General features: G+C 32.3%; 3 protein-coding genes and 1 long non-coding RNA gene across 9 annotated transcripts; all 4 read left to right on the top strand.

The window, feature by feature from the left end:
• Positions 1 to 9,774: 9,774 nt before the first annotated feature.
• LOC109161614 lies at positions 9,775 to 11,992 on the top strand. The gene is made up of 3 exons (XR_002050940.1): positions 9,775 to 9,949; positions 10,190 to 10,497; positions 11,625 to 11,992. It is a non-coding gene; the product is annotated as an uncharacterized LOC109161614 (long non-coding RNA).
• A 744-nt stretch (positions 11,993 to 12,736) lies between these two features.
• Positions 12,737 to 15,429, top strand: LOC109161753 (HVA22-like protein k). Of its 2 annotated transcripts, none has more exons than XM_019310253.1 (8): positions 12,737 to 13,067; positions 13,808 to 13,866; positions 14,179 to 14,276; positions 14,363 to 14,414; positions 14,519 to 14,582; positions 14,680 to 14,775; positions 14,861 to 14,937; positions 15,023 to 15,429. In XM_019310253.1, exons 1-8 carry the CDS (start codon positions 13,056 to 13,058, stop codon positions 15,123 to 15,125), a joined length of 561 nt encoding a protein of 186 aa, XP_019165798.1. In that variant the 5' UTR covers positions 12,737 to 13,055; the 3' UTR covers positions 15,126 to 15,429. The 2 variants fall into 2 exon arrangements, with proteins under 2 accessions (XP_019165798.1, XP_019165797.1); XM_019310252.1 differs by having other exon boundaries at positions 14,861 to 14,942; positions 15,025 to 15,429.
• A 2,249-nt stretch (positions 15,430 to 17,678) lies between these two features.
• LOC109161630 (deSI-like protein At4g17486) lies at positions 17,679 to 20,622 on the top strand. 5 transcript variants are annotated; one of them, XM_019310115.1, is made up of 4 exons: positions 17,679 to 17,836; positions 18,906 to 19,168; positions 19,716 to 20,003; positions 20,092 to 20,622. In XM_019310115.1, exons 2-4 carry the CDS (start codon positions 18,955 to 18,957, stop codon positions 20,349 to 20,351), a joined length of 762 nt encoding a protein of 253 aa, XP_019165660.1. In that variant the 5' UTR covers positions 17,679 to 17,836; positions 18,906 to 18,954; the 3' UTR covers positions 20,352 to 20,622. The 5 variants fall into 5 exon arrangements, with proteins under 5 accessions (XP_019165660.1, XP_019165662.1, XP_019165664.1 ...); XM_019310117.1 differs by having other exon boundaries at positions 17,684 to 17,836; positions 18,909 to 19,168; XM_019310119.1 differs by lacking the exon at positions 17,679 to 17,836 and adding an exon at positions 17,886 to 17,960.
• A 773-nt stretch (positions 20,623 to 21,395) lies between these two features.
• Positions 21,396 to 24,741, top strand: LOC109161641 (dolichyl-diphosphooligosaccharide--protein glycosyltransferase 48 kDa subunit-like). The gene is made up of 13 exons (XM_019310132.1): positions 21,396 to 21,770; positions 21,942 to 22,078; positions 22,317 to 22,442; positions 22,553 to 22,606; positions 22,726 to 22,839; positions 23,144 to 23,199; positions 23,286 to 23,327; positions 23,466 to 23,541; positions 23,648 to 23,719; positions 23,821 to 23,946; positions 24,038 to 24,142; positions 24,244 to 24,327; positions 24,458 to 24,741. Exons 1-13 carry the CDS (start codon positions 21,503 to 21,505, stop codon positions 24,503 to 24,505), a joined length of 1,308 nt encoding a protein of 435 aa, XP_019165677.1. The 5' UTR covers positions 21,396 to 21,502; the 3' UTR covers positions 24,506 to 24,741.
• Positions 24,742 to 27,916: the final 3,175 nt, after the last annotated feature.

The raw sequence follows: 27,916 nt of genomic DNA, 5'->3' as shown, positions 1-27,916 counted from the left end.
TATGAACAAAAAAAAATCAAAACAAAAATCTTACTTAAAGTACTGATTCAAACTTAAAAATTAGATTAGCATTAAGATGGGATGTGATTTTTAATTGAAGGAGTAATCAAATCGCATAATTGTGTTTTAAAAAGTTGTCAACTAAGCACTAACTATGATTTTTATTTTCATTTCTAGTGTGTAAAGTGTAATGAACCAATCACACCCTATATTTGCAAATAAATATGTTAACAATTGAAGGACTAGATTTATAATAATTTTAATATAGGGACTACATCAACGATTAAACTATATTTATGGTCATTGAAAGACATAAATTACATTTGCAAATTAGGAATAATTGAAAATCTGAAACTGCTATTTTTCTCTTATTTTTATCATTGATTGATTCCTTAAAAATATTTTAATCGAAGACGATGATATTAATTAATATGATATAATATTTTACAAGGATTTTATAATTTGCCTAACCTTCGAACTTCCAAGTGTTAAAATGTTGAAATGAGTAGCTATCTAATCTGTTGACTTGTATAATATTCGTATTCAATTATTTATTTATTTATTTATTTATTTATTTATTTATTTATTTATTGTTCCTGTCACAATTCAAATTTGATGGTTATAGGATTGAAAATGGTGTCTCTGGTGGTAATCACATCGTGGGGTTCCAATGTTCCATGGCAATAATAAATTTAATATTTATTTATTTAAAAATGACACTTTTTTTTTCTCTGAACTATATTCTTATTACACTTTTATTTTATGGAATTATTTATGAATCCGTATTTATCTTTTCAATTATTTTAAAAGTTGTTATTTTTCTTCTCTATGTTAAATAGGCTTTTGAATTATTAAAAGTAATGGCAAAATATGTATTTCAAGTCACTTTCTTTTCCAACAAATTATTACTTATATGTGAAAATAAGGATAAACGCGAATAAGAACAAACATCATTTACAAAATTATAATTATAATGATAAGCTAATTCTACCAACAAAATGAAGACTTAAATACAAATAATTCGTTATTGCTAAACTATAATTATATTAATTTTAAGTTAATGCAAGATGTGATTTTTTGTCAAGATTTTTTTAGTACTACTGAATATGTTAAAATGTAACTTTTTACCAAATTAATTAGGCATAAATACTATAATTTCAATTGTCTATAATGAGGTTATACAATACGTTTTTTTTAGTACTACTAACTCTATTACAATGTGCTTTGCTCGGGTGACTGGTTCTTTTTCAGTCCTTGGTTACTGGGATGTGTTCCCTCCTAGTTGTATTTCTTGTTATTTTGATGGCCTAATGTAAGTTTTGATTTTCAAAAAAAAAAAAAAAAAAAAAAAAACTCTTTTACAATGTAGTATCAGTCTATACATTTTTTTCAACATATTGAAGCACAAATAGTCAATGTCTCCACTGGGATTCAAATATGTGACCTCTCATTTGATAGAGCAACAGATCAACTTTACCACCATTGCTCCAAACATTACACAGATAACTAACACGTGACATGACTGACTTGAGCAACCACCCGTACATTGTCATGTCAAACTTGTCAGTTGTCATCAAGATTTTTGTATTGTATTCCTACTACATTATTATAAATAGGGACCCCCACCAACTAATTAGGGCTTAAGATCCAAAACATTCCCCTTTTTTTTTTTTTTTAATACTTTTCTCAATCATTTATGTCTTTAGTTTATGAAAAACTACAAACATATATATTTTTTCATTTTAAAATACAATGGAGTTGTTTACCAAAGTGAAAAATTAAAAGATTTTCTAAATAAATAAATAAATAATTATAGAAGTGAAAGAATGAAAAATAAAAAACTTATTTACTAAATTCAAATTTTAATTTCAAACTTAATTCTATCTTCATTCTTCTATTTCCCCTTCTCTTTTCTTTCTTTGTAATGTTATTTTATTCCTATTAAGTTTCTTTCATTTTTTTTAAAAAAATATTTTTGTTACTTGTTATTTAACTTATTTTATTGGATAAGAAGTACCGTGCATTTAATTTAATTACAATTTTGAGGAGATAAGGTTTTAAAATTTTGATGGAACAAGATACAATTATATATGAGAATAATTAAAAGTGTAATTGAAATACTAGTTGTAATGGGAAAATGGCACTTTTTCCCCCTTTGTTATATACTTATAGCACTTTTTTCCCCTAAATTATTTAAGTGGCAATTTTTCCCCCTGATATATTAAATGGACATATTTACCCTTAAAATAAATATTTCATTTATTTTTCTTCTCCAACAAATTATAACCACGATTTGAAAAAATAAAATACATTAAGTGTTGAATTTAGAATATTTTAAAAATAAAAAAATAAAATTTTAAAAGAAAGTTTGAACCAACCGTTCAAATTGGATCCAAAATTGTGAACCGACGGTTCAAAATAAAACTCAAACCGCGATTATATATACTTATATGTGAGAGTCAATATAAATGCGAAAAAAAACATACACTATTTGCAAATATTATGATTCTAATTTAAGCTATTGCTAGTAGTTAATCCTATTTGAACCTCCGGTTCACGGTTCAGGATCCATTTTTTTCCAGTTCACGATTTTAATAAACGGAAACCCAAATATTGGGTTATGTTATGAATCATAACCGAAATTTTTTAATTTGATTGCTATAGTGTTTGGTTCAGTTCGAACCGAACCGTGATCATCCCTACGTATAAGCAATAATTTGTTGAAGAAGAGAAATAAATAAAATATTTGTTTTAAGGGTAGAAATGTCCATTTAATATTATCAGGGGGAAAAACCGCCACTTTTATAATAATTGAGGGGGCAAATGTGAATGCATGAATAACTCAGGGGGAAAAAGTGCTATAAGCATATAACACAGGGGAAAAAAGTGCCATTTTCCCAGTTGTAATTTATTTAGTAATATATTTTTTTTTTCTTTTTTTCTCTTTCACATACACACCATTAGTCCTCTCCATTCCGGACTCGCGTAATTGAAATAGTTGTAATTTATTTAGTAATATGTTTTGATTAACTTTTGTTATCGTTTACACATTTAGCATAAGTATATTAAATTTTGTTAGTTAAAAATTATATTTATAAAATAAAATGAAATCTGAAAATTGGAGAAATGAAAATTTTGCAAAATGGAAAGAGAAAATTAGAAAACTGAAAAAATGAAAAATGAAGTAAATGACCCAATATATTTAGGTATGATATTAAAAATAATCATTAATTAGTATAATTGAATCTTTTTTTGGAAAGCTACTTGCTCTATTACATTGTAGTAAACACAAAGAACCAATAACACCTCCACTGAGGCTCGAACTCATAATCTTCCAAATAAAAATTTAATCTAAGTACCATTAGACCACATAATCCTAATAATATAATTGAATCTAATCATTAATAATCACATAAGTAATTAATATTTGTAATCATGACTTTTATTTGGGCGGCAGGGGAGACGGTATCATCCAGCCAAGGTTTTACGTTCCACAATGAAAATATTTTTGAATTTCCTGTACAAATACGTGAGGAAAATGGCTTTGGACCGTCTTGCAATACAACATATTGCAATTTATTTATGTAGACAACTTATAAATTCATATAGAGTTAGTCTCATTTTGATGTGATATTAAGACATTGGTAATAGATCGTGTAGTGATACTAAAACTTGATGAATTCTTAGTTCCCACCTTTTTGACTAGTCGTTTAGAGTGGACTCTTCCGATCCATTAAGTTTAAGTACTTATCATTGGGTAGTTATTTCATTGAAAGGTTGATGTGTGGCAATAAATAGTTTCAAACTATCTATATATGGTTCAACCAACTAATTAGTTATGTTTAATCATTAGTCTTGGTTTAACCCATATGGCTACAAAATAATATTAGCTTCACGAAAAAATCACTCTTTTAGTTTTTCAGTTGTTCATGAGTTACAAAGGTGATTCCTATAATTAGGATTTTCTCAAAACACCTCATGATCTAATATAAAAAAAAAAATAGTAATATGAACAAAAAAAATCAAAACAAAAATCTTAAAGTACTGATTCAAACTTAAAAATTAGATTAGCATTAAGATGGAATGCGATTTTTAATTGAAGGAGTAATCAAATCCCATAATTGTGTTTTAAAAAGTTGTCAACCAAACACTAACTATGATTTTTATTCTCATTCTTAGTGTGTAAACTCATGAACCAAATACACTCTATATTTGCAAATAAATATGTTAAGGACTAGATTTATAATAATTTTAATACAGGGACTACGTCAATATGATTTCAACTATATTTATAGCCATTGAAAGACATAGATTACATTTGTAAATTAGGAATAATTGAAAATCTGAAACTGCTATTTTTCTCTTATTTTTATCATTGATTGATTCCTTAAAAATATTTTAATCGAAGACGATGATATTAATTAATATGATATAATATTTTACAAGGATTTTATAATTTGCCTAACCTTCGAACTTCCAAGTGTTAAAATGTTGAAATGAGTAGCTATCTAATCTGTTGACTTGTATAATATTCGTATTCAATTATTTATTTATTTATTGTTCCTGTCGCAATTCAAATTTGATGGTTATAGGATTGAAAATGGTGTCTCTGGTGGTAATCATATCGTGGGGTTCCAATGTTCCATGGCAGTAATAAATTTAATATTTATTTATTAAAAAATGACACTTTTTTTTTTCTGAATTATATTTTTATTGCCCTTTTTTTTCCTTGAATTATTTATGAATCTGCATTCGCCTCTTCAATTCTTTTAAAAGTTGTTGTTTTTTCCCTCTATGTTAAATAGGCTTTTGGATTATTAAAAGTAATGGCAAAATATGTATTTCAAGTCACTTTCTTTTCCAACAAATTATTACTTATATGTGGAAATAAAGATAAACGCGAAAAAGAACAAACATCATTTACAAAATTATAATTATAATGATAAGCTAATTCTACCAACAAAATGAAGGCTTAAATACAAATAATTCGTTATTGCTAAACTATAATTATATTAATTTTAAGTTAATGCAAGTAATAGAACTAAGACTTAAACACAAATTTAACAATAATGGATTATTTGTGTTTAAGTCTTAATTTTGTAACTAGCATTAGCTTAATATTATAATTATAATATTTGCAAATAGTATTTGTTATTTTTCGTATTTCTTCTAATTCACACATATAAATAATAATTTGTTGGAGAAAGAAAATAACTTGAAATATCTATTTGCCTTTATTTTTAACAATCTAAAAACATATTTAACATATAGGAAAAAATCGTCACTTGTAAAATAACTAAGGAGACAAATATAGATACATGAATAATTCAGAAAAAAAAATCGCTGTAAATATATAATTTAGGAGGAAAATGTGTCATTTTTCTTTATTTAATTTTATTAACAAAACCATTTGAAGAAAGTGATACTAAATTTTTGTTAAGAAAATTATAATTTTATTTGAGGATGTACATTAGATAAACATGTCTCTTATGTAATAATCATTAACTACACTGAAGGTATACATTAGATAAACATCGCACAAAAAAGATCCTATAAAATAAAATTTCAACTAAAAAGATATTAATAAGAATCAGATAATCAACTTTTATATGTAAAAATTATGTTTCATACACTGGACTTTTTTTTTTTTTTTAAATGTTACTGACTCTATTACAATATAGTATTTGTTTATATACTTTTCAACTTACTGAAACATAAAAAACTTACAATCTTCTAAATAGAAGTCCAACACTTCACGTGGGTTTGAATTCTTAATACTTTTGCAGTCTTCTCACAATAATTGTGGATTCTCTTCATCGTATAATTGAAGCCAACTGCAAAAAACGCCCTCAACTTTAGGGCGTTGACTATTGGGATCACTCCATGTGGAATATTTCGCAGAAAATGTTTTTGGAGATTTGTAAAGCCCACATGACGTGACATGTAGTGTTTTAATTAAGTTAATGAATTTTTAATTAATATTTATATATTATCATTACGCATGACGTGATAGGTTGTGTTTTAATTATATAATTAATTTATGACTTAAGAATTTTACTATGGAGATTTTTAAATTCTACTTTATCAATTATATTTTTTAATGTGGTAAATATAAAAATGTCGTTTTTGTGAATTCATGAAAATTGTCTATATCTCATATTTGTGAGGAGTAAAAGTTAAAAGTAGATTTTGAAAGTACAAATAGTATTTTTCTTAATTTATTTGTAAGTGGAAGTTATTTTGTCAGGTGAAATTTGTTTTGACAAAAATATGTATAATATTGTTCTCTTTCGTAATAATTATTATAATCGAATTCAACTTCTAATCAAGAAACCACGTCGATTTGTTGAGGTTATTCAACCGTTGATTTGGTGGGTTTTTTTTTTTTTTTTTTTTTTTTTTTTTTAAATAAAAAATAAAAAATAAAAAATAAAAAAAAATTGAGGCATGCATTTAATATTGCTTCCATTCTGCCTTTTTCCTACCAAATAGGCAAATAACTGTCATGACAGCTGAACTGATTTGATGTTATACGGGGATCACAATAACCAGTTAAAAAAAGTTTTTTTTTTTATGCCCACACCGACTTACTTTGCTAGTTCAATAGGTAATATTTGAGAGAAGATACTAATGTTTGAATCTCAACAACGACAGTGTGAGCATTATGTTCCAAGTAGTCAGATCATTTAATCTGTTGAGCTATTGAGTCACTATGATTTAAATCTTTTCAGATGCTCTTATGGTCAGATTTTGGAAACCTTTTGAGAGAAAATTTGTTATGGTGCATGTATTTATGATAGCTGACATCAGTAATACGTTATGTGAATCTAATGATGTCTCAGTATATATATGATTCAATTCTTAGCCAGATAGGTTATCTTATAGGAAGAGATAAAAGGCATACAGAATCCCAAAATTTTTTTGTTATGGATTGGATAAGCCACTTACAAGTGTAAACTTCACACCTCGACGTGCATACTTATTTACTTTGCCACGTTAAAATTAAAGATCATAACACAACAACTTTAAATATTCACTACTCAGAATTGCAAAATCAAACCAAAAAGTTTTTATATACAGTATATTGTAAGAATCTCTCTGGAAGGATGCTTAGGTGAATTGTGCAGTGGATGGCTAAAGAAAACGTAAAGCGAGACAGTATATATAACAACGTAACAATCACATATATAATTGGATGATGTTGTAGTGTTACTACTGTGAATTCTCTGTCTCTCATTCCCCCCCCCCCCCTTTTTTCATGGTTAAATAAAGTTTAAGTGACTGAGGACCTATATATCTAGTAAGTAGAGTAGAGTTCAGGTGCGGTGGTTTTCCCGTGCGATCAGTGCGGTCGCACCAGTAGTTATACAAATATGCACCAACAATGTTAGAAAATGCATCACCAAAAATGCACCATTAGATATGAATAAAAGCACTACACAGTGTCCGAAAATGCACAATTAGGGAATCGGGAGTTATGCACTTATGTTGTATTTTTTTTGGCGTGTTGTGCGTTATTTGGTGTATTTGTGCATTTCATTGTTGTGCATTTTCTAACATTGTTGGTGCATATTTGCATAACTATGGGTACAGAAGCACTGACTGCACCGGAAGGCACAGCCGCATTTCAACTTATATATATATATATATATATATATATATATATATATATATTGATATGCTATGGAATTGAAGGAGGTAGGCAAAACGTTGTAGATTCAAACCTACCCTTAACAAAATGATGTAACTAGACCATACACTACTTGCATATCAAGGACGAGCATGAAAGGTTAGGCAATTGAAGGTGTAATTAATAAAGAATGAATAATGGTCCTGAAAAGCAATTAAGTATTAAACCACGCACGTTAGAGGTATGAAGCATATCATCATGTCCAAATATAGTTGCGGCTTGGGGTTGAAGATTTGTTGGGCACTGCACGCATGTGCAAGTGTGAGGGAGGCGGGCCGGGGAAAAGTCCCACCACTTGCTGTACGGGCCGGGGGTATTATTATTAATTATTCGCCCCGCGGGCCTCCATCGTTTTGGCCTTATCTTCCCACTATAGACATGCATGCATAATTGCAACTTGCAGACCGACCGCCCTAATCATGGCTTTCTGGACTCACTCAGATTCCTATGTTGCATCTATCATGTTTTAATTTAATTTGCATCCCATCCTTTGTGAAAATCGAATCTTAATTGAGGAATTGGCGTCTGCTTTTCGGTACATGCACTATTTTTAGCAAAGAGATAAGCATTGTGTTATATGCCGTGGATGTTCCAATCATACGTTGTTTGGTATTGTTAACCTCTGAAAATTACAGACCAATTCAAGTGACCAACATGCCAACATGCTCCTGGTATAACCTGGTTGTGATAAAATAGGGACGTTTGATCCCACCCAGCCCCGCCACTATTATATAACGTCACCGGTTACATTCTTACTAACACATTTTTAATCTGTCCGATATATAAGATCTGATCTTACATCTCCTATATGGTTTGCGAGCTATTAGAATAGTTTATTGGATCTTTTTGAATTGGTTTGTCCTGTAAGATCTTCCTAATGCCCGTTTATATCTCTATGTGGTTTGTGAGCTATTACATACACATAAACTATTAATTGTAGGTATAAAATATGTTAACTGCAGACGTATCTACAGTTAATATATTATGTACATGTCGTTAATAGTTTATGTGTTTGTAGTTACTATTTTATATGTCTGTAGTTAACATGTTATCTTTCTTCAATTTATTTACATGGACATAAATTGTTAATTGCAGGTATAGAATATGTTAACGGTAAGCACATATAATCTTAATGTTATTTTGGACTAGTGTCCACAATGTAAGGTAGATCCTAGTCCATGGTATAATTTGATAGTTGAAACTTATTTTGTATTTTTTATAAAATAAAGGGAGTACAAAAAAAAAAGAACTTAAAAAAAAAAAAATAGAATCCTGCTTTTTAAATCCTAGCAAAAAAAAGAGCCCAAGAATTGGCATTTGGGCTCATGAATATTGGTGGACTTAGCAAAAAAAAAAGGGCCTAAATTGATTGGATTAGGCCGAATTATGATCTCAAGTAAGGGTGAACATTTTAGTTTGATTCAGTTTATTAATGTAAACGGCAATTTATATCCTACACCATGGCGCGCGTTGCACTATGCGCCCAGATGCAAAACGACGTCGTTTTAATTTATTTTTTTAAAAAAAAAATTTCCCGTCCCAGTGAATAGCAGTAGTTTTTTCTTTAAAAAAAAAAATCGCTGTTCAAGAATGTACATAATGTTATACTAGAATACACATAATTGTATACATGAATGTACATAATTATATAACAAAATATACATACTCTTTTTAAAAGATAATACATATAATCTAACATAATACATAATAAACATAAAACTTTTAACATAATACACATCAACTATTAACATAATACATACAAATTTTCTGATTCGGATGTACATAATTGTATAAAAAGAATGTACATAATTGTATAAAAAATGTACATAACTGTATGAACCAATACACATAACTGTATGAACAAATACACATAACCGTGTGAACAAATACACATAATCCCAGCAACTTCCTACCGCCTCCCAAAACGACGTCGTTTTGGGAGACGCGCGGCGCACAGTGCTATGAGCGCCGTGGTGTAGGGTATAACGATTGAATGTAAACCGAATGGTTATACGCTACGGCGGCTACGCAAACCGAACTCTGTTTTTTTACTGAAAACTGTTCTGTTTATAATAATAATAATAATGAGCTAAATCCCTAATTTCCCTAAGATCCTAAATCCCAATTTTCCATATTCTTCAGTTCTTCTCTGCGAAACTCTACGTCTACGGAGTGCGACTGTGCGAGTGAGAGTGAGTCAGTGAGCCGTTGGACGCCGGACGAGGTGAAGAGATTGGACGCTGTCGGACGCCGGACGAGGTGACCCTTCCTTCTTTACTCTTTACTCCTTACCAATGGCATTTGATTTATGTGATTCTTTTCTTTCCATAAAGATGGCTTGTACTCTTGTAGAATTCACATAATGTTTTTTTGCTTGTAGAATTCAAAACAGATGGATGATTCTTCATCTTGTTGTCTTGAAATATGTATTGTTGACTTCTTGTTTATATTTTGAAATTTAAACTGTTAGTAAAATAATTAATTAATTATGTGTGCTAGGAAACAAGGAAATGTTTGGCTTCTCAAACCGAACCGAATTAAATCTTAGCTAAAATTGAAAATTTTCAAGCCGAAACTGTAGCAAACTACAATGCTAATCTGATTGATTTCATTTTCAACCAAAAAAAAAAAAAAAAAACCGAAATGCCTACCCCTATCTCTGGGTCTCGTGACACAATGCTATGGACTCAATTCTACAAGCATAGATTTGCTAATTAGGTTTGTATAGAGCATTTTCAAGAAGGTCTGCAAGCGTGCCAGGAAGGTTCACTTGATCCATTTTGCCGAAAATTATTTCAGTGCAGCTTGTAATTTCTCTCTAACTCTTCTCTCTTTAGCTATACATAAATTCAACTTGTGATTTGTGGTTTTGTATAAAGTGTGTGTATGAATTATCAGAGTATTGTGTGTATGAGATTAGAGGTGGGGCCTCAAACATCTGGCCATTTTGATTATCTTCTGACGAGGACACAAGAGAGAATTGAAATTGTGATTGCATTCAGCTTTAAGTTGAACGAGTGAAAGCTCAAAGAGATTTAAGGACAACTTTTAGTTTAAATCTAAGTTGTAGTTGTAATTGTATAATAGAGTTGGTACTACAATTAATATTATGAAATATGAAATGGTTATCTCCATTTTTAGGAGAACATATTGCGCTGATAGAAGTATATGGATAAACACGGAGTAAGTCTTGACTGCATTTACTTGGAGTATTTAAATTGTAGAAGTGTGATAGCAATTTGTTTTCTTCAACTCAGCCATTTTGCAATCAGAGGACTTTGGCTCTGTAATAATGTTATCCATCTGCTTTATTGATGCCACAGTTCTCACATGCTAATCAATTTCAAGTTTTAGCTTTGTCATTTGTTCCATCATTAAAAGTGCAAAGGAGTATTCTGTACTATTTAGCTACGGGTTGTGAAGAACAAGAAATTGTAGATGCAATTTACACGACAAACAAATCTGAATTCATGTTGCGTTTTTGAGTTTTTGAACATGGAGTTATATTTTCAAGATAGCCAGTTTATTATTAATCAATATATGAGGGAATCTCTAGTTTTATATCAAGTTTGTTGAATGATGATGGCCTTTTTCCTTTACTAAAATTCTACTTATTTGATATTGCGTGATTTGTAATAGTTGTATATAATTGAACATTTAATTGTGCTTGCTGTACTTCATTAGGATATTATTACAATTTTTTTGTGTAAAAAATTGAAAATGAAGTAGCGTTTCAAGCTTTGACTATTCAGCCTCGGTTATACCCCTAGTTACATGATTATCTCTTTCATTACATTGTTTCCCTTTACCTAGGTGGCTTGGTATTCTTTTGTTCAGTTCATTTAGAGCATTGGTTGAACCTTATCTTTTAACAAGCATAAAAATCTTGAGGAAATGATGTTTTCATCAGACAAATTGTGTTTTTGTTTGTTAGGGTAAAAATGAAGAAGGGAGTTCATCCTCAAATGCAGTGGATATCGTATGTGACCCAGAGTGGCAGATTGATGCCAGTTATGATGACTAAGATACACCAGGTTGGCAAGGTTTATCACTTCAGAGCAAGGCGTCAGATGGCTGAGAGCATTGGTCAAATTGCCAAGTTCAAACGTCGATATGAGAAGAAGGAAGAGGAGACCGAGCAGGAGAAATGAATGGTTTTGCTATTGTGAAAATTAGATAATAACAATACACTACATTGCTCTATTTCCATGATTTGAACATTGATTGTTTAAGACTAGCAGTTTGCCCGTCAGATATTCTGATATCTTGGAAGGATTTAGGCAATTTTGTTTGATGACCTGATGCATTGCTGTGTTTGAGCTTGTCTTCTGTTATTGTCTTATTGATTCCTCATTGGTATCAGGTTGTATTAGGGTGGTTTTGAGGTTTTTAGCACCATCCTCAAAATTTTTGAAGAAAAAAAAATGGAGATACGAGTATTACTTGTGAAATTGAGAAAAGAATCCTAGATTGAGAGAAGATTATCAATACTTGCCACATCATAGAGTAAATTTGAGAAAGTAAGATTTGGAAGTATATGTAGTAGAACTCAATTTATCCCTACAAGTTGTCTTGTGTTGCAAGTTTAGGTGGTATTTTTATTTTTATTTAAATTTTTGTTTTTAATCCTACATGGAATGAAAGTTTTGACAATTTGAAACCTTTTAAATAGTACACGGCGCCAAGCACCTTGTGCTCAGATGACAGCACATGGTATGTATTGACCTCTTCCATGTGGGAGGTCATGAGATTGAGCCTCAGTGGAAGTGTTATTGACTCTGTGTGCACCTATAAATATAGTGAAATGGGAGAGTACATGTAGTATTTTTCGTTTTGTTTTTATTTGTTTAATATTATATTATTATTTGGTTATATTATAATAATAATAATAATAATAATAATAATAATGGATTATAATTTGAAAGTTGGGTAACTTTTAAAAATAGTGAAGAAATTGTAAATTAGGTAAAAGTAAATTTTTTTTAAGGTTAGAGAATATTACATGATAAATTTAGCTAAAGTCAAATATGGTATTGTTTTTCTTCATCCTCCGTAAACTTCGCGTATTATCCTCTTCATCGCCATGCAAATAAGATCTAGCTGGCAACATATTATAATTTTCTTTCTCCATCCTCCCTGCAAATCAAATCCTTCTTTTATTTCCATTCTTCGTTCTTCTTGCAAATCAGAAGCTCTTCGATGCTTCGTGTTTTTCCGTCTCAGCCTTCTTCTTCGTTTCAGATATAGACGGTCTCTTCATCTCACATCTGTAAAGATCGAAGCCGTCCCAGATCGAGACGGTTGCTTCGTCTCAGATTGAGACGGTATCTTCTTCTTAGATCGAAGCATTCTCGAACCTCAGAAGATGAATTCGGAGGTGACTTTTAATATATTTCCATTCTAGAAATCTCTAATGCACATATTTTTGTCCCGGAATTTCGATTTTATTGCTAATATAGTTTTTTGGTTTACATTTTTTTTTTTTTTTTTTTTTTTTTTAATTGGGATGAGATTTTACTGATTTTTTATTTATGGAGATTTTCTAAATTTATAGTTTGCTTTGGGGTTTAGGATTTTATTGTTGAATTTTGTTTTGAAATTGTTGTTTCAATGATATTGGATGATGAATGCAACCTTACATATTCCATTTGCTGTTAACTTTCTGAACTTGAAAATTTTGGTTTTAAGTGGATTTTGAAGAATTTTTTGTTTCTTGAGGTGTGACTAGGGATGAAAATATGTCACTCCCTTCATAGCGCTTATGGTCTGTCCTAGCCTATTTAGTAAAAGGGGTCAGACTTAAGCCTATTTTATTTTAAAGCATGATTACCAAAGCTTTCAGGCTTGGCTTTTATATATATATATATATATATATATATATATATATATATAATATTACATTTATTCCTAATATATTTTTATATTTTCAATATAACCTCAAGTATATATATCAATTACTAATATATTTTTATATTTATGAGGATTAGTAGTAGGGTGGTTTTTGTGATTCAAATGTTATTGGTGCTATTGCAAGAAATGAGATTCTTGTAGTTGCTTAAACACAATTTCTTTATGCCTAAATTCTTAGTTTTAGTAATGTGAATCCAACTCATTCAGGTTGGGTTGCGGTTACTTCTTTGCCCACTTGGTTCTAACATTGTTGTCCGAACAGCAAGGTGAGCTTTTATATTTCTTATTTATTTATTATCTCGACTACTTTATATTTATTTTACAATTACTTATCAGTACAAGGGATGATTTTCTTTAGGGTGATCCATTTCTATATGCTTAACCATATATATTAGTCAAGTGATCAATGTTGCTTGCTGCAATGATCAATAAAACTCCTGATAAAAAATAGTAGAGCAATGAAATTATTTACTCCTTTATAATACTAATTGCTAGAATTAGAATATTCCTGTTATGCATTTGAAGATTAGACAACTCGATCTTATTAATGAGGCTTCACTATGGTATGGCTTCTGCAGCTGTTCTGTTGGTGTTGTTTTACCTGTTTATTCTACATTTAAGGCAATTGAACGAAGGGATCACGATGAGCAAAAAAAATGGCTTATGTACTGGGCAGGTTGGTGGTGTTGTTGAATATTCTTGATGAATGTTGGCAGTTTGTAGTGTGTATCCTTAGAACTAATGAATTCCTATTGGTTGCAGCTTATGGATCTTTTAGCATGGTAGAATTGTTCACGGATAAGCTTCTTAACTGGTACATATTATTCCTGCTTTCCTGTCTCTTAAGCCATTATTGTATTTACTTTTTCAGTTTTCTGACCTTAATCTGTTGCCATCTCTTTTCAATATAATAATAAGGTTTCCACTATACTATCATACGAAGTTAGCATTTCTTGTTTGGCTTCAACTTCCATCTATTGATGTAAGTCCGGCCAGGTCGATTCTCTCTTGTTTTTTGTGTTACTATATGAAACCACTTGAGATTTGTAGAAGTTGGTGAGGAAATTTATGCATGGCAGGGTGCGAAGCAAGTGTATATGAATCATCTTCGGCCTTTCCTCTTGGACCATCAGGCTAAGCTTGACCGAATGGTTGGATTTGTATATGGTGAAATGGTAAATAGTTTACACATTTTGATCCTTTTATGAACAAATTAAAGCAGTGGGTGAGTTGCAACCTTGGATGTTTTTGGGGTTTCAGTCTAGGTTTGTGAGTCAGCATGAGGAGGAAGTGATGTTTGTGAAGACAATTCTAATGAAGATTTTAGCGGCGTCTAAGGAAGGTGAGGAAACCTTGGAGTGTATTTCATTACTCTGTAGTGTAGTTGTTTCAGGAAACCTTATGCCCAGTTTAATTTTTTTCAGTTAACACTCGCCCAGAACAAAGGCAATCTAGTGCTGCAATTGAAGGACCAAATGTGGAGGATGAATCAGATTCTGAGGATGATGAATTGATGATTGAGTAAAGAGTTCTCAATCAAACTAGTTCCTGTTTTTGTTTTTGTTCTGTTTTTTTGAAAAAATTGTATAGCAAACTGAATGGATAGGTGCAGCTAGGACTTTCTGAGCTGAGGTGAATAATGATTCACTTCAAAGTGCAGGGATAGATCCTTTGAATGTGAGGATCTGTGCTTCTATGTTCTACACTTGTACCCAACCGTATGTGTTTGTACTAGTTTATTTTGCCATGCAAAATTAGGTACAGTTTCCTTGTAAATTTCCCCCTACTTTACTACGATAAAGATATCAATATAAATATTTAATTTTGGATTGTATTATTAGGAGTGCTAATGCTTTTGCAAACTGGATACTCCGCCATTGGCGGCGAACTGGGTCTGTGTTGCTGTGTACTTCTTCATAACCACTGTAAAACAATTCTCTTTTATTGCATAAGATATGGTAATAATGCAATAAGGCTATCCTTATCCTTGCGATGGTCTGTCACCTTTAAAAATATTCACTTTTAAAAGTGGTTTCACTTACATTTTATATTATAAATGTAATAATAAAGTAATAATAAAATAGCAAATAAAAAATAATAAAAAGAAATGAAAGTCAATTGCAAATTTGCTATTATAGCAAGCTTGCAAGCCATATAAGCTAACAAAATAAAATAAGAAAGAAAACACATTACCTTTTACATCATCTTAAAAGGGTTCACTTGCTGGGATGATGATAGCCTAATATCGTTAGTGTTTTGTTTTTTTTTTTTTTAATTTTGTTGGTAATATGGAGAAAACTGATTGATTAATGTTATAGACTTGGGACAATATAATATTTTATTTAAGAGAATTAGTTTGGCCCTTGAAAATTTTGCCTACCACATCTCATTTCATTAAAAAAAAAAAGGAAATTAAATAACCTTCTTAAGTGGCTCAATCAAGTTTTTTTTTTTTTTAAAAAATGGGAGGTTTAATTGCACTATATATATGAAATATGAAATAATAATAATAATAATAATAATAATAATAATAATAATAATAATAATAATAATAATAATAAAATTTACCTCTAGTTGTCCACATAAGAAGTCCACATTCTAGCTAAATCAGCAATAACTTGTTGAACATGTTATATAAAAACTTAAATACATTTCTTTAGACAATTTAAGAGATTTACATATAATTTTTTTTAGTAAAGAATTCAATTACACTAATAGAGACTTGTTTCACTCGAAAAGAATGAAAGTAAATCTAAATTTGGGTGGTAATGGTGGACATATTAATGAAGGGTAATTATTGTGTTTGATGAATGGGACCAATTCAAGTAGCCATGAGTGGAAGTTGACGCTTTAGAAGTCCAGTGTTGAAGAGTGAGGAGCCTCTTTGACGCATTTCTTTTAAAAACTTTTTCCGCATTACGAGAATTGAAGCTGATGCTTGTTTTGTTTTGTTAACTTGCAGGCGAATGGCGATTGCAAATATGTCCACAAAAAAGCCTTCAATTCTTTTAACTTATCGTTTACACCAATACCAATGGACTATTCTCCACTATGTTATTTTATTATTACATCTAACTTAATTGGTACAGAAAATGAGATTGTAATTTTTTTTTATTTAATTTTATATGACGGGAATAATATTAGCAAACACTCCTTCAAATATTTTTCTTTTCTATATTCTTTCTATGCTCCAAAACTTTCATTTTCATATTAAAATAATAATAAAAAAGTCGTTGTTTTGTGACGATGATCCTCTTCTAGCAAAAGCACATACGTATAGGATAGCTCTCAATTGGATCACTGAAAAGGACCTCCGAGATATTCGTATTGATATGGATTGTCAAGTTCTAATACAAGTTTTAGCTAAATTTTTTTTTATACATTTCTCATATTTCGGCTTTGTTTTGAGTGATTGTCTAAAACTCTTCGGTTTCACTGAGTCTTGCTTTATCCATTTTATAAATAGGTTAGCTAACTGTTTGGCTCATACTCGTGGTTCTGATGGCGGCATTTCAGTTTGGGATTCCGATTTCCCTTCGTGTATTCATCACTTTTGTGTGTTTGTTTATGATATACAAGAAAATTATATACTAACTTTTTTTTTTTTTGGTGATAGAGAAATTTGCAATCATTATTTAAGATTGTGCATTGTGTAAATCCGACTTTGTGACTTAGCCGACTGAAAATGATATAATTTTTAAGTAATATAAAAAGGAAAAACATTTTAAAAATTTCAAATAAAATGTCACTTTCCGTAATAATATAAAAATTTTCTTTATGTAAACTTGAATTCTTCCATGTTTTCATCTCCTTTTGTAGCAAAAAGAAAAGAAACTAACTTTGTCTGTTGCGCTATTAGATTCTTTCGATTTCAATTCTCTGTAAAAGACGATATGGAAGATCTATCACAAAAAACTTCCCTTTCACTAATGTTATCATTATCACGCAAAAGGGAAATCTCATGTTGGACCCTTGAATCATCAGATCCTCTTCTTATAAACAATTTTTTTTAAAGCAATAAAAAAAATGATAAAATGTCGCATCAGTTTTACCCTTTTCCTATTCTTTCTTCACTGTCAGCCTGGCAGAGCTTTGATAACATTTGTCATCATCAGACTAAAAGAATCAAGAATGTTGCTGTTTGGCTGAGGCACACTCTCTTCACTCAAAATGGTGTCCCTTTCGGGCTTCTCCTTCCTGCTCCATTGACTACCTCTCAAGTCTCAATATAATAAGGTAAATCCATAAATGGGTTGATCTCAGATTTCTGTATATGGGTTTGCTTGAAAGCTCCAATCTTTATGTTCAGTGAATGAATCAGTGGCCTGTAGTGACCTGCATTGTTTGATTGGTTTGCTGGGTATTTCTCTTTTAAGGTTTCTTGTAACTCTGATCTACTTTCTAAAAGATTTCAGGAATATAAAGTTATAAACTATAGATTTTTGGTTGCTTCTTTGGAAAATGAGGAGGCCACATGGTCCTCATGGATACCCATATGGCATGTCCCCAAGCCATTTTGTTCTTCAGATCTAATTTTGTTTCTTTGCCTCAATATTATGTCATCAAACATCAACCCAGCCTTTCATTGCTAATACCTGAAGCTTCTTGTTTTTATTTCCCTCTTTTCTGAGAACTTTCAACCACAATTTTTAGTTCACTGAGGTAAACATTGACTCTTCAGATTGGGTCTTGAGTTCCCTGATGTATTATTGTATATAATTATCAAGTTTATGCTGTATATTTGTGAAGTCAGTTCTTATCAGCACAATAGGGGTCAGAACACTTGAGAAATCAAGATTCAGAACAGAAGTTTTTCTTGGAGAGTTTTGCAAATGAGTCAAGCATTTACATTCTGCATAATATTTTCAGATGTAATCAAGGGAGGCTCTTTTGACCTCCTTTCTATGATGTAGTGTGAGTGCCAAGTCTTTGAACACAAAAGGTTTAACCAAGTCTTTTGGTCTTGGGTATGGAGCTGTCTTAAATCTCCAGGCCAGATGTCTCACCCTTAGAGGTGCCTACAACTCCGCGAGGGGATTAATCACTGTGTCTGACAATGGATACCTGGGTAACACCCAAAAAAAGTTACATTGATACATTACATATGTATACTAATATTGATGATGCTGTTGATATAGCCAAGAGACGGGAGTAGAACGTGATAGATGTTGCATTACTTTTGATTGAATTTGTATTTGCCTCAAGTGTGTGGATAACTGGATATCATTCATGTTGATTTCTAACTTGCTGTAATTTCTTTATGTTGAGGATTTGACCATTTGACACCATACTCTCTGCATTGCAGCAGGTTGGGACCAGCCAGGTATTGAGTTACGCCTAGTTTCACCTTTAACATGAAGTTGAAACTAAAGAATGGATTGCGTTCTATAGTACCTATCCCCCATTTGCAAGATGAATCAGCCACTCGCTTTTGCATGTTTTCAAATGTGAAGCCAGCAAGATACAGTCCAGGAAGTGCACCCGTCTATCTTAACGTATATGATTTGACATCCATGAATGGCTATTTGTACTGGGCAGGAGTTGGTGTCTTCCATACTGGAGTAGAAGGTCAGTGTACACTCTTATGTGTGATTTTAACAATTAGTTTGAATATCGTTCTGAAACATGAACCGAACCAACTTCTAAATGCCAGTTTCTTAAAAAAATTTGGGCGAGAAAGAGGAAAATGCATTTGACAAATTTCAAATTTTTGGCTTCTGATACCATGTTGAGAAAGATGTAGAAGATTTGTTATATTACTTCCATGTCTCAATGGAGAGACAACAAACAAATATATACAGATTTAAAGGACACAATCCTACAAACACAACTCTACACAATTAACAGACATATTCCTACAGACACAACTTTTGTGTTTCAACAGACATATATTGATTTGGAACCATGTAAAACTAGAGAGGGAGTAGCAGAAGTAATGGCTATAGGATTGGATCAGAGCACAATGTTTGTCTAAGTAGCAAGTGTGGATACTTCTTTGTTGCTACTTTGAGTTAGTAATGGTGAAAAGTGTGTAAATGATTCTTTGATTGTCGAAACGAATGATTCCAAACTCCACACTCAATGGTGTTCTGAAGATTCTGTTGTGCTTTTACAGTGTATGGTGTTGAATATGCGTTTGGAGCGCATGAATATCCAACGAGTGGCGTATTTGAAATTGAACCTCGGCAGTGCCCTGGATTTAAGTTCAGAAAGTCAGTTTTCATCGGGACAACGTATTTGGATCCCATCCAGGTTAGGGAATTCGTGGAGCTACAATCTTCAAACTACAGCGGGGATTCGTATCACCTGATTATGAAGAACTGTAACCACTTCTGTGAGGATATATGTTACAAGATGACTGGAAACCGCATTCCAAAATGGGTGAACCGGCTAGCAAAAATAGGTGGTGCTTCATTCATATTCTTTTCTATCGACTTACATAATATCACATAATGGGAATTCATTTTTTTTTTTCCTCTCTTTATGTGTAGGATCACTGTGCAACTGCATTCTCCCAGAAGCCATCAAAGCATCATCTGGTGTGGAGAAAGGTCCAGATTTCCCGGGATTTGACAGCGAGAAGAGAAGGCTTAGAAGCTCTTTCAGGTGCTTGTCCTCGATTTCAATGCGCCACAGCCGCAGGGACAAAGAAGTATCCATATCGTCGCTGTTCTTGCACTCCCACTACAGAGACTGTTTACTGCCCCGAAAATTCAGAACATCTAGAAATGGATCTTTCAGAGAAGGGTGATTGAGTGTTTAGTTTCCAGTTTCTATCTAGATATCCTGGGTTAGAATGCATGAAACTTTGCCACTAGCTAGCTCTCTCTTTAGCCAGGGCAAAAGTATAAGCTATTCTGGTTTTTGGCTTACTTGTTTTCCTGCTCATCATTTTACCAGTTCAAGGATTGGATTGGATTGTATCCTACAGCCTCAGATGCAAAAACTTTTAGTTTTGGTAGTAAAACTCTTGTTTGTCTACTAACAATTTATCAACAAGTTATTTACATTAATTTCAGCTACTGTCTCACCTGATGCTCGATCGACAATGTTTATATTCTGAATAAAGAAATAATAGTACAATATTGAAAGCGGTACCCGCCACTAGCTGCTGTGACCGCGTCAACGGCGGGTGGCATCTCCGCCATGCCCGGGACCCGAGCGCCGCCTTGGACGCGAACGCCCCGCCATGCCGACAGGGCATGTTGGGGCGCACCCAGGGGGCCCGGAGCGCCTCATTCTCCGGAAAAAGTCGTCACGCCACCCGATGCCCCTAGTTGGCGGTCCACGACGGCCGGCCACCGGGGTGGCCGCTCTTCTGGGCCTCCCTCCTCCACAAACCACCCAATAGCAAGTGGGCCAAAGCCCAACCCCAATATCCCCATCAGATATGTTCAATGATAATGAAATTTCAAACAAATTTTAAATCAGTTTATACATGCATCATGCATGCATGAAACACCAAATAACTGCCTAAAGTTGTTTCATAATTTTTTTTCAAACATTTATTTATATATATATAATAATACTATTATTAGGTGAGAACTTCTATGTTGTCCCAATTTTAAAAGTGTTCATAAAATTATGAAATTTTTACATACCTATAGGCTATAGATAGAATCATGTATTATTGATGACTTTAGAGTTTAGAGTACGAAATATTAAAAGGGGACTTGAAAGGAAATACACAAAAGTTCTGTTTTAGGCGAAAAAAAAATTCGAAAAAGGGGAGGGGCTAAAATATACTTTAAAATTTTTGTTTCGGACTATAAACAAAATCAGAAATGACCATACGTAATACGGCAGTAGAACTATAGAGCGTTTCTGCAAGGTGGAGGTGACAGTCTAACGAAGCTGAATCGATATCTGTTAAACCCTAAGATTGATTAATTCGCCTTCAATATGTTCAGGAGATTAACATTTACGTTGATCCTGAGTTCCATTGCGATTCTGTGCAGTGGATTCTCGCCGGAGAGTCCCACCAGTAGGCGAGTTCTGGTTTTGCTCCAGGATTTCGCGATCAAATCGTCTCACTCTCTCTACTTCAAGGCGCTAGAAAATCGAGGATTCAACCTCGAATTCAGACTCGCCGATGATCCAAAGATCGCTCTGCAGAGACACGGCCAGTATTTATATGACGCTCTGATTCTCTTCTCCCCTTCCATTGATCGTAAGTCCGCACACCAATGGTATACATTATATATACATTTAGTGGTTTGAATTCGTATGGACTTAATAATTGTATCATCGTGGATACTGTTGCTTGAAACGGATGGATTTTGTTTTAAGTGAGTGTTGCTCTGTTTTATCAGGTTGTGGTTTAATTTTTATTTTTGGTTAGGATTTGGAGGGTCTGTTGATGCAGCATCAATACTGGATTTTGTTGATTCTGGTCACGATTTGATACTGGCGGCTGATGCTTCTGCCTCTGATCTTATTCGTGAAATCGTTACGGAATGTGGAGTTGATTTTGATGAGGTACTCGCATAGTTGCATACTACACTTGAACACATGTATAGACATTTCTATTTGCTTATTATTATATATGTATAGTTGGCAAGATATACTATTAACAGTGCTATTTGAGGTGTCTGGAGTTTGGAAAAGGGAGAAAAACTCTCAACTTCTGATCGTTGTACATTCCATCTATGATTTAGCTGATGCATATCTATCTGGTTCCCTTCTATCTCAATATTTATTGAATGGATGATAATAGGACCCTGCAGCTTTGGTTTTTGATCACATGAGCTATGCAGTTTCTGATACAGAAGGGGACCATACATTAATTGTGGTAACTGATTTCATTCAATCTGAAGTGATCCTAGGAAGCAAGGCATTTGAGGTAAGAGCTATGTACTATCCATATCTTCCTTTCCTAAATAATGGATGATTATTGTTATTGGGAGTTTTTGCTGAATCTTTGATATTTTTGAATTGCTATGTCTACTGCAGGCACCAATACTTTTTCAGGGGATTGGTCATTCTTTAAATCCTGCAAATAGCTTGGTAAGCTTTTTCCTATTGAGTTCAAGAATGCAAAGCATAAACATATGAACCATGAACGTGTACCTCAAACAACTATTCCTTAGTCTAAAATAGTATCATCAAGTTCATCATATATGCAGGCTTTAAAGGTTCTATCAGCATCACCAGCAGCATATTCAGCCAATCCAAAGTCCAAGTTGTCAAACCCACCTGCACTCACTGGTTCTGCAATCTCTCTTGTTTCAGTTATCCAGGTAGGTAATAGTTTCTTTCTCCATGGCTGTCCCCACAAACCAGAACTCACTAAACATGAAAAGGGTAAACAATTAAAGAAAGGAGTGTAAGGTCATCATAATGTGGGTATTCATAAGTAACAGTGTTTTTGGAGACATGATTTACTTTCTAGTTGTTTGTCAGAAAGAAATTTCATTACAATAAATAATAGGTTATTCTATTTATTGGAGAACTACAGTCATGTGTTCTGGCCCATATATGTGATAATGGACATAACTAGAAAAGTGACTGAGAAATTTCAACTACAGTTGTTTGACCTTGCAGGCTAGGAATAATGCTCGAATTCTAATAGCTGGCTCTTTAAGCATGTTTAGCAACCGGTAATTCGGTAAATGCCTTGTCAAATTGTTTACAGTATCTGTACAGTACCGTGAATTGACTTTTAGAACCTCTTCTCTGTGAACAGATTCTTTAGATCTGGGGTGCAGAAAGCTGGAAGCCCAACTAAGTAAGTATTTGAGTTCAAATGTTTCTCATATTTTGTCAAAAGACTGCAGTTTGTCCAACTCTATGCTATATTCTCTCACTGACAATTCAATGTGAGCATTAAGCTTCTGAATTCTCATTTGCTTTATATCTATTATAGGCATGATAAATCTGGGAATGAACAGTTTCTGACTGAAATTAGCAAATGGGTCTTCCATGAAAGAGGTCATCTCAAGGTTCTGTCTGATGTTTAATTCTAAGTTCCTCATTTACATATTTATAGGGATATTTGCAACGTATCAACCAATCATGTGAATTATACTTTTTTTTAAAAATTTCTAGGCTATGAATGTTACGCATCATAAAGTTGGGGAGGTGGATGAACCTTACATGTACAGGATCACTGATGACCTGGTAAATTCATTATTCATATCTGTGTAAAGATTATGAGCATAGAACGTGTATCAAGCTAATAGGTTAAGGAACACCAACTGATGCTGAATTTTGGTTGGAAGGAATACTCTGTTGAGATTTATGAGTGGTCTGGAACAAGCTGGGTACCATACGTAGCAGATGATGTCCAATTACAGTTTTACATGATGAGTCCCTATGTTTTGAAAACTTTGTCAACTAATCAACAGGTTGTAATATTGCTTCAGAGCTCCATAGTTGGGTATTATGTTGTAACTGATTCATCAGATGGTTTTTAATTTTTTAATTCACTTTGTCCAGGGCGTCTATCATACGTCTTTCAAAGTCCCAGATGTTTATGGAGTATTCCAGTTTAAGGTTGAATATCAAAGATTAGGATACACGAGCTTGAGTCTATCAAAGCAGGTCTGTTCTCCCTCCCTCTCTCTGTATATTGTTCCTTGGCATTAGAAATTCCTGCTTTTTCAGTTCATTGATATCATCTTAAAAAAAATTCTGACTTGCAGATTCCAGTCAGACCCTTCAAACACAACGAGTACGAGCGATTCATAACAGCTGCTTTTCCCTATTATGGAGCATCCTTTTCCATGGTAACCATCTATCTACCTCCTCTACTTGATCAACTTGTTTATTTTCCAAATATGGACAATTTTACTCCCCCGATATCAGTCGCATTCATAGTATCATCACATCCTAACAATTGATTTATGATGATGCCAGATGGTAGGTTTCTTTATATTTTCTCTGGCATTCCTTTATAACAAATAGCCACCAGACCCGCCCGAGGGAATACTCCATTCAGGAATGAAGAGATGATTTTGCTTCCTGCTGAGGTATAATCACCAGGATTTATAACAGAGAGTTAGGGAGAGAAAAATAATTTAGTTTAGTTTGATGTGAAAATGCTAGGAGTGAAGCTTATTTTTCTAGATACTGTGATCTTACAAATTGTGGCGTCTAGACATCTTTGGGCTAATTAATACAATTATCAGTTCGGATCTTTAGTGCACTGGTATTTTTTTTTTTTTTTTAAATAATTAATCTAGTTTGTTGTTTGAAAAATAAAAAATAAAAAATAAAAATGTTGTTTGTTTCTGGAACGTATACCCTTTGAAAACGTTCAGTTATAAAGTTGATTAATAACAAGATTTGGAGAGAATGTATTCCAAACAAGGAAGACTACATGAGTAAATAATTATTAAAAAAAAAAAAAAAAAGATGATGATGATTGATATTGTTATAGATGATGTGTATTGGGAGAGGAAAATGGGTTGGCAGGGCAGGTGATGATGAGTATTGAGTAGAAAGAATGTATAGATTGTTGACGTATCGTGGAATGAATCCTTTGTAGCCTCTGGTATTAAGTCTCAAAGGCAGGTGCGGGAAGGAGGGAGAGAGTGACACGTGTAGGATTATGTGGTATAGCGCGAAAAGCGAGATTGAAAGATTCATCACGCGGAGGTGTATGTTTGTAGGATTAGATTTGCATTTAGCACGCCAGAGGCCAAAGCCTCACCCATTCCTTCTTTTCCGCACTTTTTGCCTCATTCTTCTGCACTTCTCAATTCTCCCCTCCTTTTACCTCATAATTTTATCCTTTTTCTTTATAGCTTCTCTAAATTGTGTTACAAGTAAAACACATCTCACATCCCCACACTATTTATGTTTAACAGAAACTCATACATTTTGAATAAAAATATAAAATTAATAAAATTTCAATTTGTAAATTTTTAAATTATACTTCCTAGAATGTGAATAGTAGAATTGTTTTGGTTATTGTCTTTATCATACATTAATATTCTAAAACTTTTATAATAAGTAATAACTTTTCAAACAACATATAAATGATCTCTTTAAAATTGAGTTCTTTAAGAATAAACTAACATGTGAGAGTGATTGATCTTAACTTTTGTTGATTATCATTGCACATGAGACAACTAAAGAATATTGTCTTCGTAGAAACTTGAACAATAATATAATGTCGAGTCGGATGGAGTCAACAACATTTTAGGATCAACAACTTAAGTCCAACCAAAAAATATTCCACAAATGCTGTAACAACCATTCTAGGATCATTACCTAATAATTTAACCTAATAGTTTATATTTCTTAACAACATAATAGGAGTTTTAACTTTTTTAGAGTTAACCACTGGAATATCTAATCTAATTTAATAATAATAAAAAGGGTGTGCACATTAGCCAACAAATTGGCATTTGTATCTTATATAATTATTGTATTGTTATAATTATTAAAGAGATTGAAGGTGTTAAAGTAAAATAATCATTGAAACTAAAAATAATTTTCAATCAAACTCGTTAATATTGTACATTAACTTCCAATTATAACCAAATACAATTCAAACACGTTATAAAAAAGTGTAATTTCCATTTTATAACATTTCTTAAGGTAAATCACTTCACTCATTTACCATTCCCTAGAATTAAATGATTTACTTGGATACCAAGGCATCACTCACTAGCTAGGAGCCTAGGACCACATATAACTGTTTCACCTTAGCTTTATGACTACAATATATGAAATTTTCATTTAATTTGGACCCCTCTATAATCTCTGGCCACATAACATGCACTATATGTGAATTTTTTGGGATTGTCAGTATAATTATACCACCAATATTCATACATCAATCACTGTTCTACAAAACTATTACCCATATGGCCAAACGTGAATTTGTTTAGATATGCTTTAACTTGCATACACATAAATTCTGTGTGAAGAATTACTTAAGTGTTAAGCTTTATTTTCCTGAATTTCTGTGCACATAATTTATTTGATACAAAATAATGAAATATAAAATAGGGATCGGAATACAAAAAGTCAACAAAATAATTCGTTTAACCGAAAATAGGAGAAATTAAGTATTTTAGTTTTAATATATGTAATGTAGTTGTTTGACTATTTAGGTTGGTGACAGAAATAACAGGAAAAAGTTAATTGCTGTATCATTATATTTTACTATATATTTTAGCTACCGAATTTAATATGCCAAACTCTTTAACTGTAATAGCATTAAATTGGAAAAGTAGAATGCTATTTGTGTCTACAAAAATCACCGTACTCTATTTCTTTTTGTCAATATTTGATGTAGCAATTTTTGATAAATTGATATTTGGAATTTTAAAAAAATGGATAATTAACCACACAAAAAAAATGACAAAAATGGTGTGCTTTCTTTTGTAGTAGGAAGCATTTCCCATTTGCAAATTGCAATCTATCCAATCAACTTTGACCCAATTGTTATAGGGTTGCATGTGATATTTTAGCCATTTTATATAGGTATATATTTTTAGAATAAATTGGTCTACCCTACCATATATATATATAGGTATTTTAATTTGTTCATTTTAATTAGGGGTGTTGTAATTGACTAATTGTTTGCTTAAGTATTGGAAAATATTTTTTTTTTTAAATTCATGTAAAAACAAAAAAAAAATCCCAACGTCGAACAGTGACTAATCCCCTCGCTGAATTGTAGGCATCCTTTTTGAGTGGAACAGCTGGTCTGGAGATTTAAAACTGCTACATTCTCAAAGCCAAAAATCGAACCAAACATATAAAATAAGACAAAATAAGACGAAGGAATTAGATAATTAAAACATATAATGGCACCATTAATTACCCATAAATAATAAGTACCCTAGTGCATTTAGTACTTGTTAGTAGTTGAGTTTTATAAGGGTAGTTTTGTAATTTCAGAAAAGATGGCTGCATTAAACAGCACTCATAATTCGTCACCACTCACCGGCCTGCCGGCGCCTATTTAACCCTGAAAAGCTCATTTCTTCGTACTCAAGTTTCACAGTTTCTTGCTTTCTCCCAGCGCCGCGTTATACATAACTGTAGATTTCTCTCTCTATTTCTCAATGGAGAATATAATATAATATAATATAATATAATAATATCCTTGTAGGCTGTAGCTTGTATGTATGTATGTGTGTGTATGTCTAAGAGAGAGAGAGAGAGAGAGAAAGAGATTGCTTCCCGCGTTTTCCATCTCCAATCTTGAATTAACTTCATGCGTGCAAGCTATTCGTATAAATCTCCAAACCCACATTTTCTTGGCCCTTACAACGTTTTTACTTCTCTCCAAGCTTCAATCTTTTTCCCTCTTCCCTTTATATCTCGTGTCACTTTCCTGATATTTTCCCAGATCTT

The sequence above is a fragment of the Ipomoea nil genome, unplaced genomic scaffold (assembly GCF_001879475.1).
Source record: "Ipomoea nil cultivar Tokyo-kokei standard unplaced genomic scaffold, Asagao_1.1 scaffold2926, whole genome shotgun sequence".
Taxonomy (NCBI): Eukaryota; Viridiplantae; Streptophyta; class Magnoliopsida; order Solanales; family Convolvulaceae; genus Ipomoea; species Ipomoea nil.
This window is presented reverse-complemented; position numbering and strand designations above follow the sequence as displayed.

Bases quoted from the DNA above. Each gene is read 5' to 3' on its own strand.
- LOC109161753 (XM_019310252.1), top strand. The intron at 14,583-14,679 runs GTAAGTCCGGCC...TATGCATGGCAG, and splicing joins TTCAACTTCCATCTATTGAT to GGTGCGAAGCAAGTGTATAT. The intron at 14,776-14,860 runs GTAAATAGTTTA...TTGGGGTTTCAG, and splicing joins GATTTGTATATGGTGAAATG to TCTAGGTTTGTGAGTCAGCA.
- LOC109161630 (XM_019310115.1), top strand. From the start codon at position 18,955: ATGAAGTTGAAACTAAAGAATGGATTGCGTTCTATAGTACCTATCCCC. The intron at 19,169-19,715 runs GTCAGTGTACAC...GTGCTTTTACAG, and splicing joins CTTCCATACTGGAGTAGAAG to TGTATGGTGTTGAATATGCG. The intron at 20,004-20,091 runs GTGGTGCTTCAT...CTTTATGTGTAG, and splicing joins GAACCGGCTAGCAAAAATAG to GATCACTGTGCAACTGCATT.
- LOC109161641 (XM_019310132.1), top strand. From the start codon at position 21,503: ATGTTCAGGAGATTAACATTTACGTTGATCCTGAGTTCCATTGCGATT. The intron at 22,443-22,552 runs GTAAGAGCTATG...TGTCTACTGCAG, and splicing joins TAGGAAGCAAGGCATTTGAG to GCACCAATACTTTTTCAGGG. The intron at 22,607-22,725 runs GTAAGCTTTTTC...TCATATATGCAG, and splicing joins TAAATCCTGCAAATAGCTTG to GCTTTAAAGGTTCTATCAGC.